Source organism: Oratosquilla oratoria, chromosome 42, assembly GCF_046742065.1.
Source record: "Oratosquilla oratoria isolate Oo_2021 chromosome 42, ASM4674206v1, whole genome shotgun sequence".
In the NCBI taxonomy this organism is placed as follows: Eukaryota; Metazoa; Arthropoda; class Malacostraca; order Stomatopoda; family Squillidae; genus Oratosquilla; species Oratosquilla oratoria.
Window position 1 is genome coordinate 10,087,521 of NC_134818.1, and position 15,580 is coordinate 10,103,100.

At 43.3% G+C, this 15,580-nt stretch overlaps 1 protein-coding gene across 10 annotated transcripts in view; it reads right to left on the reverse strand.

Moving 5' to 3' along the window:
• Tpst (tyrosylprotein sulfotransferase) overlaps positions 1 to 15,580 on the reverse strand; it is a 56,573-nt gene that overhangs the window by 21,987 nt on the left and 19,006 nt on the right. For 5 of the 10 annotated variants that reach the window (XM_076178971.1, XM_076178972.1, XM_076178973.1 and 2 more), the window contains one exon: positions 9,944 to 10,147. The exons of the other annotated variants lie outside the window; for them this stretch is intronic. In XM_076178971.1, the coding sequence (XP_076035086.1) occupies positions 9,944 to 10,096 (153 nt within the window). In that variant the 5' untranslated portion in view covers positions 10,097 to 10,147. The remainder of the gene's footprint in view (positions 1 to 9,943; positions 10,148 to 15,580) is intronic. 10 annotated transcript variants of the gene reach the window in all.

Genomic DNA, 15,580 nt, shown 5'->3' on the forward strand with positions numbered 1-15,580 from the left:
GGTGTAGCAATGGCTAGTAACAATTAGCTTTACTGTGATTGTCAAGAACAGTGGTGGTACCCTAACAAATAAGTGACAAATAAGATCAGATCACGATTACCAGGGAACTTAACGAATGGGTAGTATGCAACCTCGTAGACGGAAAACGCATTTAGTTTTGATTATTCTTTTTTCTGTAAAAGAATGCATAACTTCAAGTCGACATGGGAAGGTGCATGACATCAGCGGTGGTGTAAGGTTATTAAAGGAAGGGTTAGAATAAGTTATGGGAATATTACCGTGCTTGGACATTTTGACCCCATTCAACTTGTCACATTTTAGTTAGAACATCTCTACTCAATCAAATATGTACTATATTACAAATATATTTCTATTTCATTCATTTATTATAAGTTCATTTTAATTCATAGCCTTGTAGATTTTTTTTTTACTTTGCTTTACAAGGGAATTTCATAAGTATTTTACCTATATATTCTATCCTAAATGCATAACCCTTTTTGGGTGTCCGGACATAATCCCTCCTGGACACAATCCCCCCGGACAAAATCCCTCCTGAACAGAATCCCTCCTTGAGTATATGTTTATGTATTTCAATATATATATATATTTTCATATATGTTTGTAAGGTGTAGTAGAAGCAATAAACTGTTTTCATAAATCATTTATTCTAACAAGTATATAAATGTCTGTACTGCACGCATTAGCACCTCGGTAAAGTACGATGTTAATTACTTTGCATGTGATGGTATATAATGGGAGAGCTGCTAATCTGAATAATGTGGGGGAATTTTGTCCAGCCCGCTCACTTTTGTGGAGGGATTCTGTCGAGGAGGGATATTGTCCGGGGGGGATTATGTCCCGGATCCCCATTTTTGATATGAAGGTACATTTACATCTTCAAGGGACAAGTATACCAAAATTTCAATCTTAATCATTCATTATAATTATGGTAGTTTGTATTGATTTTTTTTTCGCAATGGAATTTCAGTCTATGTAATATGTTACGAAAAAGTACAACGGCGAGCCACAAAACTGATTCCAAATATAAAAAACAACGAAAATGGTCTAAAACATATAAACGTAGACTCAGAGGTGACTTCATACAGGTTTTTAAAATTCTAAAGGGAATTGACAACATCAAAAGTGACAAAATTTTCACACTGAATGAGAATCCGACAAGGAACAATGGTCTCAAACTGTCCGGAAAGATTCAATTTGGAAGTGGGTACAAACAACTTCGCCAACCGTGTAGTTAACGAATGGAATAAACTTCCTGCAGAGGCAGTGCAATGTAGTTCAGTTCGAAGCTTTAAGAATCATTTAGATAAACACCTAAGCAAGATGCTGTAATGAATATAATTTATTTTATATTATTTGTTTTTGTTTTGTTATCATTTGTCTGTTTCTCATTTATTATTAGTTATATGTCAATTTATTATTACCTGTTTATTTATTATTTAACTATACCTATGCATTTATTAATGTATTTTATTTATTTACATTATCATAGTTTTTACTTATTCATTTATTATTATTTTTTCGCATCCGACCTAGATATGGACCAAAAGGTCTCCTGTCGGCATGCTCTGCCCCAGGCGGGCTATTCTGGGGTGAGAATTCTTCAGGTGGGCTATCCTAAGATGACGATTCATAAATTAACCTAGCCTAACTTGACCTAACCTAAACGGGATGACGATTCTTCAGGTGTTTTCTGCCTGAGGTGACAATTCTTTACGTGGACGTTCTGGGGTGACAAGTCTTAAGGTGATCCGGAAACTGTTTCTACATTTGATTCACTGGTAAGGACTAATAAAAATATCTTACTCAATAGCATACGAAGTGATCGAACTAAGGTGTGAAATTAGAACATAATAATGAAGGAGTTTGCTAGAGACCATAAGGCTTGCACTAGGCAGTTCCATGTCCATTACCACCTATAATTAATTCCTCTTTCCTTCCCTTGCAAAAACTGCTTAATAGCTCATTAATATATGTACATGTGTTCATTACATATGCACATCTAATGAAGTACTCAAGAATAAAACTGAGTATACTTTGTTAATTTCGAACAAGTTTATGGTTTTTTTTTAGTTAATAACGAAAACAACACATTAAAATCTATTTGGTAATATGAAACAAAACAACTGATATAACGAGTGCATAAACAACGAGGCCGAAACGTCCGGGATCGACGAGTCATTGAGAACAAAAGAAACAAACAAGGAGATCCTACATTACATACGATACAATCATCTTTGCGTGGCGAAAATAGCGTATTGGTCTATAAAAATCACAATGCCTATCGGCTGAGAGTGGGTGGATTGTGAAAAAATCCATAATAAGTTTCTGTGCTGTACAACAAACCGTACTATATTAACAACAAACAAACAAATAAATAGATGAACTTTTTTCTCTCTATTCACACCCCACCCTGCACGGGTCAATCCGCGGGGCAGCCCGACCTCAGTCCCTCACTCCAAATGACGTCACTTGATCTGTACATGGCATCCCGCCGCGGTGTGCGGTTGACCGACTTTGGTGCTAATGGTGACGTGGAGGAGGGTTCCAGTGAAACTGACGTGATGATTTCGATTCCACGTCAAAAAGCTCATAACTTATTGTAATTCATTTATGGTAATAGTGCAAACTGTGGTGAAAGTAGCAGTGGGGGATGATGATACTGGAGGTCGCAGCAGTAAATGGTGAAATTACCGATGTGAGAATTGGTGCTAACAGTGCCACCGTGGGCGCACAGGATACGCGGTGCTAATACTCGCGTGGTGATAAGGACATCGAACAGTCGTGGTGTGGTGGGAAGTACGGCGCGAACACTAGCGGTGCAAACTGGTGATAATGTGTCACACGGGAACAGAACTGGTGTTCACGGGTGGTACGAAATGGTGCCCACTGCTTTGTATGGGATGGAGATAATGTGTGTGATGATGGTGATACTATGGGAAGAGTAATGCATGAGTGAGGTTGGTGGTAGCGGCAGCTGTGCTGTTGGTGGTAGTGGTGGTGTTGTTGACGCTACTAGAGCCTTGCACTTTAAGCGATGCAACAGATTCGAGCGAAGTAACAAACAACAGTTGTAAAGCTCGGCTGAGGCGGAGACAGGGAAATAAAATGTAGGAATAAAGAAATTATAAATAAAATGTGGCATATATAGAGTGAGAGAGAGAGAACACACACACACGGGTACAGCTGAGGAGAGGGAAGGGAGGGAATGCGGGAGTGAGTGAGAGTTGGGAAGAAAAGAGAGAGAGGAGGAGGCAGAAGAAGAATTGGGATCATAGAGCACTTTCCTTCCCGGTGTTGCCACGTACAGACAGAATATTCACCCCAAATTTGTTCAAATAACATTTCCTCGGACCGCACCGAGTGTGTGTGTGTGGGGGGGGGGGTGGATCTGCACGTGGTAAATATATTTCACGTTACGTGTAAAAATGTAAAAAAGAAATTTCTTCAGGCAGCTGTATACATAGTATCACGTACAGAATACCAACCCAAAATTCGTTCACATAAAGAATTATCCCCTCACCCTTCCCCGTTCTAGGGGGAAAAATTGTTCGAGACCAAGAGGGCGGGAGGGAAGAAGATGTGAAGGATAGGTGTGGAGGGGAAGGAGACAGAAAGAGTTCTCTGCTCACCTTCTTGCGGTTTACATAACACAGAAAGGCCACCTCGGTGTGCCCAGTCTTGTCTATTAGTGTCAAATGCTTTCCACTGGCCCTAGCAACCTTCGGTCTATTCTACTCCTCGATTTTCTTCCCATCTTTGCAGTCCCCCACCCTCCCTCTTTCTATCTCCTGATTCCTTAACCTTACGTGCACTCAACTTCTTTGATGCATTGCGATAGTTTCTTTTTCTCTTGCTTTCTCCAGTCGCCCAAGTCTGAACCTTAACAGGTTTTATTTTTTTTTTTCGTAAATGTTCATTGCTGCAGCAGCATACACAAGATTTAGCCTGTCAGCATATGCTTCTCTCAGCACTATTACTTCGCTACCGAGGTGGGGGTGGGGGGTATGCATACATCAGCCTCATGGCAGCCTGAGAAGAGAGAGAAGTATCGCCGCCCTATATAGGGATGGGTTCATGTGGTCCGTCAACCTTAACGTTCTAACGTTCCTTAACCTTAACGTTCCTCAACGTTCCTTAAACGTTTCCCTTCGTCTAGCCAAAACGTTTTGGCAACAGCCGGATCCACGCTGTTTCTTCTCAAAACGTTTTGGGTCTTTTGGTTCTATTTAGTTTCTCAATTCTCTTGTGATGTTTGGTTTGACGACGACAACATCACTACTTGATACTAGTTTTTATCATCGAGAAGAGCAACCATAACAAAATTTAAATTTGTGCTAAGGTAAGGCCTTTGGTAAAAGCCCGGCTGAAAAACATCATATGACACCAGTGACCCCTTACTGCAATATGATTGGTCAAATGTGTTTTAGAGTTTTGTACATAGCCAGTCATGTAAATCCTAAGATGGAAAGTACAGCCCTAGAGGGAGGAGGCTCACCCCTTCAGAGGTTTCGTCTTTGCTATCACACAGAGTCAAGTCAGTCAAAGTTTAAACTCTAGTATTGTATAGTCGTGTCGTGAGTCTTGAGGTACCCTCGCCAATTAGCAGTCTAAGTTGAAACTACGACCAGGATACCCATATAGAGGGTCTGTACCTAGTATCTAATCTAAGTCCAGCCTCCCACACCCGGTACACTCAATTACACTTGTTCGTTAATTGTAAATAATAAAACAACAAATAAAAGTCATAGATAGGGAAATTTAGTCTCATTCAACACCACCATTTTGAGAGATGATAATGCGAGATACTGAAAATATTCATACACTTGTTCGTACTTCCCCGATCCAACTATTTTGGCCACAACAACCAGTTAACTTTATATACGTAATCTGGGGGAGAACGACACTTTGGCAATGCCTTCGTTAGTATCGAATTCCATCCCCCCCCCCTTTGGCTTCACTTGTGAAAAAGAGACGAGTGTCGAGTTTTGACGGCAGTAAAAAAAAAAAAAAAAAAGTGTATTGGGTTTGTATGCACATTAAGAGAATACCAGCAGAAGGATAGAAGTAGTGGTCAACTACAGTCCATAACAAGAAGACTACCACACAAAGTAAAATACGCATCTACAATCAAAGGATGCAAACATAAAACACAAGCATCATTACGAACACAAGGCATATTTTCAAATAAAAAATAAAGACAAAAATGTTACAGTTAAAAAATGAGCAGGGTCACAATGGGATGCAGATAGAATTGGGGTCACTGGGGTGGAACTAATGGGGCAGAGACGAGGAGAGAGAGAAAGAGAAGTGGAATTGACGTGACTGTGGGACGAAAGTCTGGAGATTTGCGATATTCCACTGCACCTCACTCCATGCTTCTCTAACAAGCTAAACAATCCCACTTTACCTCTTGCAAGGTGTGTAAAAAAAAAAAGAAAAAAAAGGGGGGGGTGGAGGCGATAAGACACGATGTGTATGCATATGGGGAGCAATGGGTATCTGAGGGGTCTTGGGTTGTAGAATGGGGCACAGTAATTGGGTTATGAGAGGGAGATGAGGTTACAAGGGTGGGGAGGGGGTGAGTGGCTCCGTTGGGCAAGATTGTTTTGGTAGGGAGGGCCCAGGGTCGTATGTTGGGGGTTGAGTTGGACAGTAGAAGTCTAGTGAGAGGAAGAAGTTGGATGGAAGTGTGGTAGAATGATGTTCAGGGGGAAAAGATGGTAGAGGGAGCAATGGAGAAAAGAAGAGACAAAAGATCCTGTAATGCCTGCCATTTATTTTACATTATTTGTTTGTTATCATTTGTCCGTTTATTATTATTGCCTTGGATTTCATTTATTATTTATCTGTGAATTTATTATTATTGACTATTTTCCTGTTTGTTTATTATTTAACTATAGCTATGCATTTATTTTGTTTATTGTTATTTATGCTGTTATAATTGTTTATCATTATTATAATTTTTTTTGCATCCAACCTAGTTATGGACCAAAAGGTCTCCTGTCGGCATGCTTCTCCTTAGAAATCCTTTGTAATGCAGCGGACGCTAATAGTGGAGGAAAGTGTGTGAGGGTGTGGGGCAATATGGATTCAGGAAGGGGGTCCCTGGTGAGTTAAAAGTCGGGGGGGGGGCTGGTTAGACGTGGTGGAGGAAAATGTTGGCTGGTTGTGGCAAGAGTGGGTGGGGGGGGGGGTGGAGACAGAAAGAATGGGATTGGAGGTAAGGCGATGGGAAGTGGAACGGGTGTAGAAACCTGAGAAGGAGAGGCTTATGAGGAGGTATGGAGTTTGGTACCGGGCAGGGTTGTGGAAAGATGCAGGTGGTGCTATGGAGAGTGTGTGAAGGAAGAATGCAGGTGGGGTGAGAGGATCGTATGGTGGTGGGGAGGGGGGGGGGCGGCAGTGAAAGCAGGGTGACTGGTGGGTGGAGATAGCTTGGCGGATGAAGTAGGATGATGGCAGCAGGTCAGTGGGGGTGGGTGGGGTGGCGGGGGGAGGTTGGGCCGCACGAGAGGGAGGTGGTGGAGGATCAAGTGGGTAGGAGAGGGCGCACGAGTGGGAGAAGAAGCACAATGGGAGAGGGAGGTGGAGTATCAAGAGGGTAGGAGTGGGTGCTTGGGTGGGAGGAGTGGGGGGGTTGTGGGAGATGGAATGGGAGGCAGAGAGGTGGACCAGCGTGAGGGTAGGATAGGGCGATAGGAAAAGGGGTAGTATGTGTTGATGGCGGTGGAAGGAGCCAAGGAGGTATGGTGCTAAGAGACTTCACCCACGGTAGGACCAAGTCTCGAGGCCACCGAACAGATTGGTCGGATCCGACCAAATCTGTCTGGCGGCCTCAAGGCCAGATCGTACCGTGGATGGGGCGAGGGTCAAGGAAAAGGGGAAGTTGCTTGGTTACCCATGGGGTGTTTTCAAGTAGAGGGATAGTGGCTGGGAGGTGTGGGGGTGGTGGTGATGGAAAAGGGTTATGGAAGCAGGGCACGCCAGTTTTGTGGAAATGACTGAGATGATAGAATGACAACCCGTTGAAGGAACGGGAGTGAAGATGTTAGAGGGCAATGGGAGGGGTGGAATAGTGGGATCGAGTTGCTGAGGGAAGAGGTTGTATTGGTTTGAGGTGAGTGATGGGCGAAGGATAGTAGGGGTGACTGGAAGTGGAGTGGGGGTGTTTGGGTTGTGGGAAGACTTTGTAGTGGGTCGGGGGTGGAGGGTGGTAGTGACGGAGGAGGCTGAGAGTGGATGGAGCGGGCAAGATACAAGAATGGGCTAAGCCAGGGGTATCCATACCCCTTGTGGGTATGGGAACCAAACACTTATGGGTATAGGATTCGAACTATGGGTATTGGTATTTGTTTTATTTAATATCAATTTATACTTGGGTAGAATGTTAGATTATTAACTAGCACTGTCATTCCATATTTCAAAACCAAATTTAAGTACTACCCTAAACCTTCACAAACTTTATCACAAATTAGCACTTACCTGCGTTCGATATAATCAAGATTAAGAAAGCAATTAAATGTGATTGTAAAATACAGAGGATAAATTATATCAAACCACAAAATAAAAAAATCTGGCAACCCTACACGAACGTCAGTAACTGAACCCCGATTCTGTGCTTTGATTGCAAAAATAAATAAATAAATAAAAATAAATAAAATAAATCTCACTAGATTGGCAAGAGTCTGTGTTATGTAGTGTTGTACCTGTTAGCTGTCTGTATACATGTCATTTTTTGTAAATATGAGTTATCAACGCTTATGATCTTATTTCATGTTCTATTCCTAGCTATCCATATTCATAGTGCAGTCAATTCACGCTATATTTGGAAGTCATACTGGCAACTAATAGGAATAGTGACGATTATTTCGACAGTCAAGTGAAGGGGGGTATGGGACCAAACTGGGCCATTCACTGGGGGGTCTGGAGTCATCATAAGGTTAAGAGCTACTGGGCTAATGGATCTGGGGAGGTACCGTGGGATGGATGTAGGGCAGTGGGTGAGGGGAACGCAGACGGGGTAAAGTTGTGGAAGAGGGGTGTGGGTGGATGGAGGTACAGTAGTGGAACAGAGTCGGTTAGTGGAAGGGATGTCGTGGTTTACGAGAAGAGAACTGGTGGTACGGGTGGCGAGGGGCATAATATGCCAAGGAGCATGTAGGAACTGCATATGTGACACCTTTGCCCTAAGTGCTTTGGGGACAGATAGGAGTGGGCGAGGGGGGCGGACGGGGAGGGGGGTGGTCCAAAGGTAGCGGCTTTTAGAGATTTTGTTCTGACTTACGCCAGATAAACTTATTTGGTTTTGAGGTGGTCCCACTCTCTTCTACGAGCTCATGAAGACCAGCCCCCCTCCCCCCACCCCGCCAAGGCCTCCTTCCACTTAAAGATTTGGCTCTGATGTCAAATGACTTAAAGGTGCCTCCTTTGGCCCTGGAAGGCCAATTGGTGTAATTAAGTTAATTAATAGGAGGGAAGGAAAGAAGGAAGGAGGTAGGGAGAGAGAGAGAGAGAGAGAGAGAGAGAGAGAGAGAGAGAGAGAGAGAGAGAGTGAGTGTGTGTGTGTGTGTGAGAGAGAGAGAGAGAGGGGGGGGGAGAAGAGGGAGGGAGGGGACATGAGAGAAAAAGAAGAGAAGATGGAGAGAGAGAGAGAGATAATGGGAGGAGAAGAGGGAGGGAGGGGATATGAGGAAAGAAAAAGAGAAGAAGGAGAGAGGAAGACAAGACGAATAAGGAAGAGAGCGAACACGGGGAAGCAGTTGAGCGTGTGCCTGTGTGTATTATCTACTATGGACTTGGACCACATACTGGGCTCGTAATCGATTTTCATTATCCTCCAGGTTCACCGGCGCTTCTGTCCTCGTGGGCCATCTCGCACAGACACTCCTGGAGGTGAACCCTCGAGAACACGTCGATCGATCCAGTGACCCCCACCCACACACTTGCTTAAGGGGGACAGTAACAACTTCCCGTGCTTGTGAGTGACCATGACGTAAAGCACCATGTCATCAAACCATGTATGTGTGTGTGTGTGTGTGATTCACCATGTTCTTTAGATCACGTGTTGGACTCATGATTGACAGTTATTTCCTTCCCGGAAGAGAGCTCAAAGCTCATATATAACTGATCTATGGGTGATGCTGTGACCTTACACGCACACCCACCCACCCAACTCTCCGTCCACTAGAGTTGGAATAATGACTCGCAGCGCAGCGATACTGAAATTATTTCAACTCTGAGCGGGATTTGAGCCCCGGACCGCCGTAGTGGCGGCCGCAAATGCTGCCACGGCGCCATCGAATTGTGTGTGTGTGTGCGCGCGCGCGCTTAACTGTAACACGCAAGAGAGAGTACGCTTCTGGAGACCATCTCGTGACTATTTATATTTACATGCTCCAAAGTGAGGCAAAAAAAAAAAAAAAAAAAAAAAATCGAAGCAAAATTCTTGTGTATCTTGAATTTCCCTCTTTAAAAGCCACAATATATGGGCGGAAGGAACAGCATCAGGTGGAGAAGAGAATTCCAGAGCCTCCCAGTGAAGAGAAAGACTTTTTATACAAGGTTAATTGCACAGGAAAAGATACGTAAAAAAAAAACCAGTATTATGCGATATTCTGAAACGGGGAGGTACACAGCTAAATTTTGAAGAATAGTCATCAAGAAAACTGCCAGATCTTTAACTCTGTATGGGGGGGGGGATTTCCTAGAATGTCCCTCGGGTGATAATGGAATCGTCTGACATCATCAGATCGAAATGATAGAGAAGCCGAGTGTGTGCGTGCGTAGGCAATGTTCAGTGTTGGTGTCTGGCCGCTCGCTGTGTCTGCGGGGGAAGGGGTGGTGGTGGTGCTGACAACATATTGTACATTTTAACGAGCGTTCCCTCGCTCATCCACTCACCCACAGCGACTCCTGTACTTACTGGAGACATGAAACGTTGGTAGGATGCTGGCGTACAGTCTGACAGGGCTCGCCAGCGGCGCTGATACAGTTGGACGAAGCCAGTTGGGCCCAGAGAGAAGGGGTTGGCTGGGTGGTAATGGTCGAGACGATGGTGGACGCGGCTAGAAGTCATGCTATCATGCTTCTGAGGGCAGGGGTTGGGTGCCGGGGTGGGATTGAGTGCCTGCAACACAGTAGGCACCCGTCAAGCTGTGGCGGCGCACGTGCAAATACACACAGAAAGAGACAATGCCTGCTTGCCTGTCAATGTCATCTCGTGCACCTGTCAGTGGGTGCAGAAGCTGGCACGACTTCGCGCCACGACAAGCAAGCAGGCGTTCGCGCAGGCGAGCTCATGCAAATCATGCTACACACCGACAAATAATACAACAATATACTGACATCTACCATGCATGTCGTGCCGGTAAATAGGGGGAGGTAGGTTTTAAAATACGAGTGGAGGGAGGGGGGGCGTTTTGCAACTTCACTCATGCGTATTGCTTAACAATGTTGTGGTGCTGGGGATGTCTTGCCTTTGTTTTGAATATCGTGTTGTCACGTGGTTATCAGCGGAGCATGTCAGTGGGAAGAAGACGCGAATCATTGGCAGCGCCAGTACGTGGCCTGGATATTTTCTACCGAGACCACGAGTAGTGGCAGATTCGACCGAATCTAACCACTAGTCAGCCAGTTTCAATGGTGTACGTGTAAAAGCAAACTTTTCGCCACCAAATATGGCCCGTGGGAAGGGCGGCTATACGCTACCTGTGACAAAGATCCACTTTTTTCCCACTGACGCTCATGTGAAAACACGCTATTGAAAAAAAGGCATGATCGCCGCTGAATGGCAGCCTAAGAATACAAAATCTATCCACATTTACTGGAAATACGGTCAGGGTCAGCATGAAAGTACTGAGCCCCAAGATTGTGATTTTGTCTTAGGGCAGGGGAATGTGACCTACTCGTATCATACTCTAAAGTCCAAAATCCCTGTATGTAGACGAATTTTGTATATTGTCATAGTTACTACCACTCCGAAAATGGTGCGCAATCCGCATAATCTACACGTTCGTTCTTTCGTTGGTATACCAAAAACCAATGATACGGCAAGTCAGCATGCCCAGACAAGCATTTCTGTCCTGACACTACGTATGCAGCACTGTAGTTTCATATCTAGTTTATATGCAAGACCATTGGGCGATAACATGATTCACCGGAGGCCTTCGCTACGGTGGGATACCTTTTAGATTTAATTCTGGTTATCAAACTTTTTTTTTTTTTTAGCTGGGAGGGGGATTCGAGCCCCCCCCAAAAAAAATAATAATATTGAGTTCAAGTCCACATTTCAGTTGAATAAAATATCTGGTACTAGCAAGGCCAAACATCTAAAATGTACATCACTGCAATGAGGGGGTTAATTACGTCATTCGACCCTGACTACGTAGTTACCGCGCAGCATGCACAACTTCTAACATAAATCAAACTGACACTGAGTATTTCCAAGCAAGGCTGACTTCAAATTGCAGGATACACACCCATTGCAACACTACTCCACACTCTATAGCATGGTATCTTCAAATATTCAAAGCAGAAAGACATTCACTCTTGTTGTATAAAAGGACTGGACTACATATATGTAATGGTACATAAGCATATAATCTATCCAATTATTAGGATTATCTTCCATGTGTCTCGTATCATCATTTTCCAAGGTCGTGCCACTCTTCATAAGAAAATACACATGTTCCTACAAAATGCACTATGCGTTACAGACATACGAGTTCATCACACACACAAAGTACATCACAATAAGTCATTCTTATACAACTACCTATAGTCATGTCCCGTTGTTTAAGTTCGCTATACATAACTTTCAATGATCGGGCCTACAGCCTCGTTTACAAGGGGCAAGTTAAGTGTGCAAGTTGCTTGAACTGGAGAAGAAAGCGAACAAGTACATGTTCACACAGACCAAGTCAGAGACAAGTGGCCTGTGTAAACATGTTCTTGCTCGTTTTCCTTTCCAGTTCAAGTAACTTGCACACTTGACTTGCCTCTCAATTTGCCCCGTATAAATGAGGTTTTAGGCCTGACCATTGAAAGTTATGAATAGCGAACACAACGGCACAATGATCAGGCCTACAGCCTTGTTTACAAGGGGCAAGTTGAGAGGCAAGTTAAGTGTGCAAGTTGCTTGAACTGGAGAAGAAAGTGAGCAAATACATGTTCACACAGGCCACTTGTCTCTGACTTGCCCTGTGTGAACATGTTCTTGCTCGTTTTCCTCTCCATTTCAAGAAACTTGCACACTTGACTTGCCTCTCAACTTGCCCCGTGTAAATGAGGCTTTAGGCCTGACCATTGAAAGTTATGAAAAACTAACTTAACGGCACAATGATCAGGCCTACAGCCTTGTTTACACGGGGCAAGTTGAGACAAGTTAAGTGTGCAAGTTGCTTGAACTGGAGAAGAAAGTGAGCAAGTACATGTTCACACAGGCCACTTATCTCTAACTTGCCCTGTGTGAACACCTACTTTTTCACTTTCCTCTCCAGTTCAAGTAACTTGCACACTTGGCTTGCTTCTCAACTTGCCCCGTGTAAATGAGGCTTTAGGCTTGATCATTGAAAGTTATGAATAGCGAATTACAACGGCACAATGATCAGGCCTATAGCCTTGTTTACACGGGGCAAGTTGAGAGGCAAGTTAGGTGTGCAAGTTACTTGAACTGGAGAGGAAAGCGAGCAAGTACATGTTCACACAGGCCAAATCAGAGCCAAGTACATGTTCACACAGGCCAAATCAGAGCCAAGTGGCCTGTGTAAACATGTACTTGCTCGTTTTCCTCTCTAGTTCAAGTAACTTGCACACTTGACTTGCCTCTCAACTTCCCCCGTGTAAATGGGGCTTTAGGCCTGTTCATTGAAAGTTATGTATAGCGAACTTAAACAACGGCACAATGATCAGGCCTACAGCCTTGTTTACATGGGGCAAGTTAAGTGTGCAAGTTACTTGAACTGGAGAGGAAAACGAGCAAGTACATGTTCACACTGGCCAAATCAGAGACAAGTGGCCTGTGTAAACATGTACTTACTCGCTTTCCTCTCCAGTTCAAGTAACTTGCACACTTGACTTGCCTCTCAACTTGCCCCGTGCAAACAAGACTTAAAACGGTTACTCTGAATGAACAAACAAGTCATATCAAACATGAACATGGTATCATAAATATCAACATCTAAGAATATGTAGCCATATTTAACCCATATTTGCCCATGATTCACTTGAGAGACTTCTATATATTTGAGGCAAAAGCTCTGGATATGAATTAGATAATAAAAGAGAGACCTGGTCAAGTTGAAATGCATTCTCATGCTAAAACATAGCAGCAGTCTGTTCTTGAAATGGATTACAATGGTATGCATGCTTACAGGTGACTATGTAGTTCATGACAAGGTTAAATGCAGAAAAAAAATATAAAGAAATGTACAGATAATCAGGCAAGTACACAAATAAGCAACTGACAGATACTACGACATATTTACCTCAAAACTGTGAATGCTATTACGTTCAACCACCTCAGTGGAAAAGTGTATTCTATTCACTGACCATGCACTAGGGAATATTGTTAATACCTACTTCTAGATTATCCAATGTAGTGCATTGACTACACAAACTCTATGCGGCCAATACTTTAGAGCAGCATTGCCCAAACTTGGGGGGGGGGGGAGAGAGAGAGAGAGAGAGAGAGAGAGAGAGAGAGAGAGAGAGAGAGAGAGAGAGAGAGAGAGAGAGAGAGGAGAGAGAGAGAGAGAGAGAGAGAGAGAGAGGAGAGAGAGAGAGAGAGAGAGAGAGAGAGAATCGCAGATGGATTTTCTCATGCTTGAGACCGAGAGTATGCCAGTTGTAGATGGGCGGTGTAGTTTATAATGTAACTATATGTTTATCAGTATATTTGTAATTTTTTAAAATAAATTAGTAAATAGATACAGTGTGTGTTTTGCCATAAAGGGGAATATCTGGATGATTGAACTGATTGTAGTGGGGAGATTACAGAAAAAAACTGGGAACCACCCTATGGACTACAGGATTCTTTTATGACTATAAACTAACTTCCTCTTGAAAGAGAATGCTCACCACATTATCTTCCATTCCTTCCTGTTGCCTTCCTTAAATATTACTGACTCCCTTTACAGTTCCACCTCTTCAGTACAACAGTGTCTCCAAGGGCATGGGTGCCAATTATCTCCTACTACAATACATACAAGTCCCATATTCCTTACCAGAAATATATGAGATGGCCTGAGGACCACTGTCAGCAATCATCCGTGAAGCTCGAGGGAAACAACTGCGTTGTACTTTTGCCATGGCATAAAGAATGGACCTGCTGACCACTTGGTTCAATGTAACACCTGTGTATTAGTCACCAATACAGTATGGCGACTCCCAGCACGTCTTCCTACCTCAACTGATCTACTGAGGGGCCATCTCCAATAAATTTCCTTTACACACACACACACACACACATATATATATATATATATATTTATATATATATATATATATATATATATATATATATGACGCACAAGAAACCCACAGTCGGAGAAAATAAACTTCGAATAAAGAAGAATCCTATATTTTGTCTATCAACTGTAGCCCTCTTCAGGAAAGTACATAAGACAGAGGACATAGGGGACTTATAAGCTACAGAAAAGAGAAGGAATGCGAACAAATGAACTCACTCAGGCGCGGGGCAAACTGGGGTGGCGGAGGAGGGAGGGGGGGGTTGTAAGATCCGTACCAGCTTGCTGACAGCTGCGCGTGAGATGATTTCAGGAGTCCACTGTCCTTTAGAGATATTAATATTAGGGCATTCCTCAATTAATGCTGATTCGACTATTTTTCTCCTGAAACCGCAGTGGGACTTGAACACTAATCATTATTTTTGACATGAAGAAATACAGCCGAATTTTCTTGCCCATACCTAATTGACCTTTTATGTTCTGCCAATCTAGTGTTCAAGTCTCTCCCGGTTTGACCCAAGTAAACCAAATCACAATCTTGGCAGGGCAAACAATAAACACCAGGTGACTCAACTTCCTTCAGTTTTTGTTGAACGTTCACAATTTGCTTACGCACGGTGTTAGGATAGTGATAGGCAATAGTGAGACGCTCATGAGGAAACAACTTAGTAGAAGAACTGATGGTATTATTGAATGGAATTTTTAGAATGTCCTTAAAAGGAGCGGTGAAAACTTGAGGGGACGGAAGTTTTAATATGGTTGGCCCTAGCCTTACTGAGGGCTTGGCCAGAAACCAAGGTGGATAAGCCAACTTCTCAAGTTGACATTTGATCCCCTCGATCTCATGGTCCAGAAATTGAGGACTGCAAATCCTGAAAGCCCTCAAGAAAAGGCCAGAGGTAACACTTTTCTTTACATTGTCAGGGTGATTGCTAAAAAAGTGAAGGTAACTCCCTGAGTGGGTGGGCTTTCGGTACACTGTAAAGAATAAATTATCATCAATTCTTCTTATCAAAATGTCCAAGAAAGGGATTTGGAGTCCTTCTTCCCATTCAACTTTGAATTTAAGATTCGGGGTCAATTGGTTCAATTTA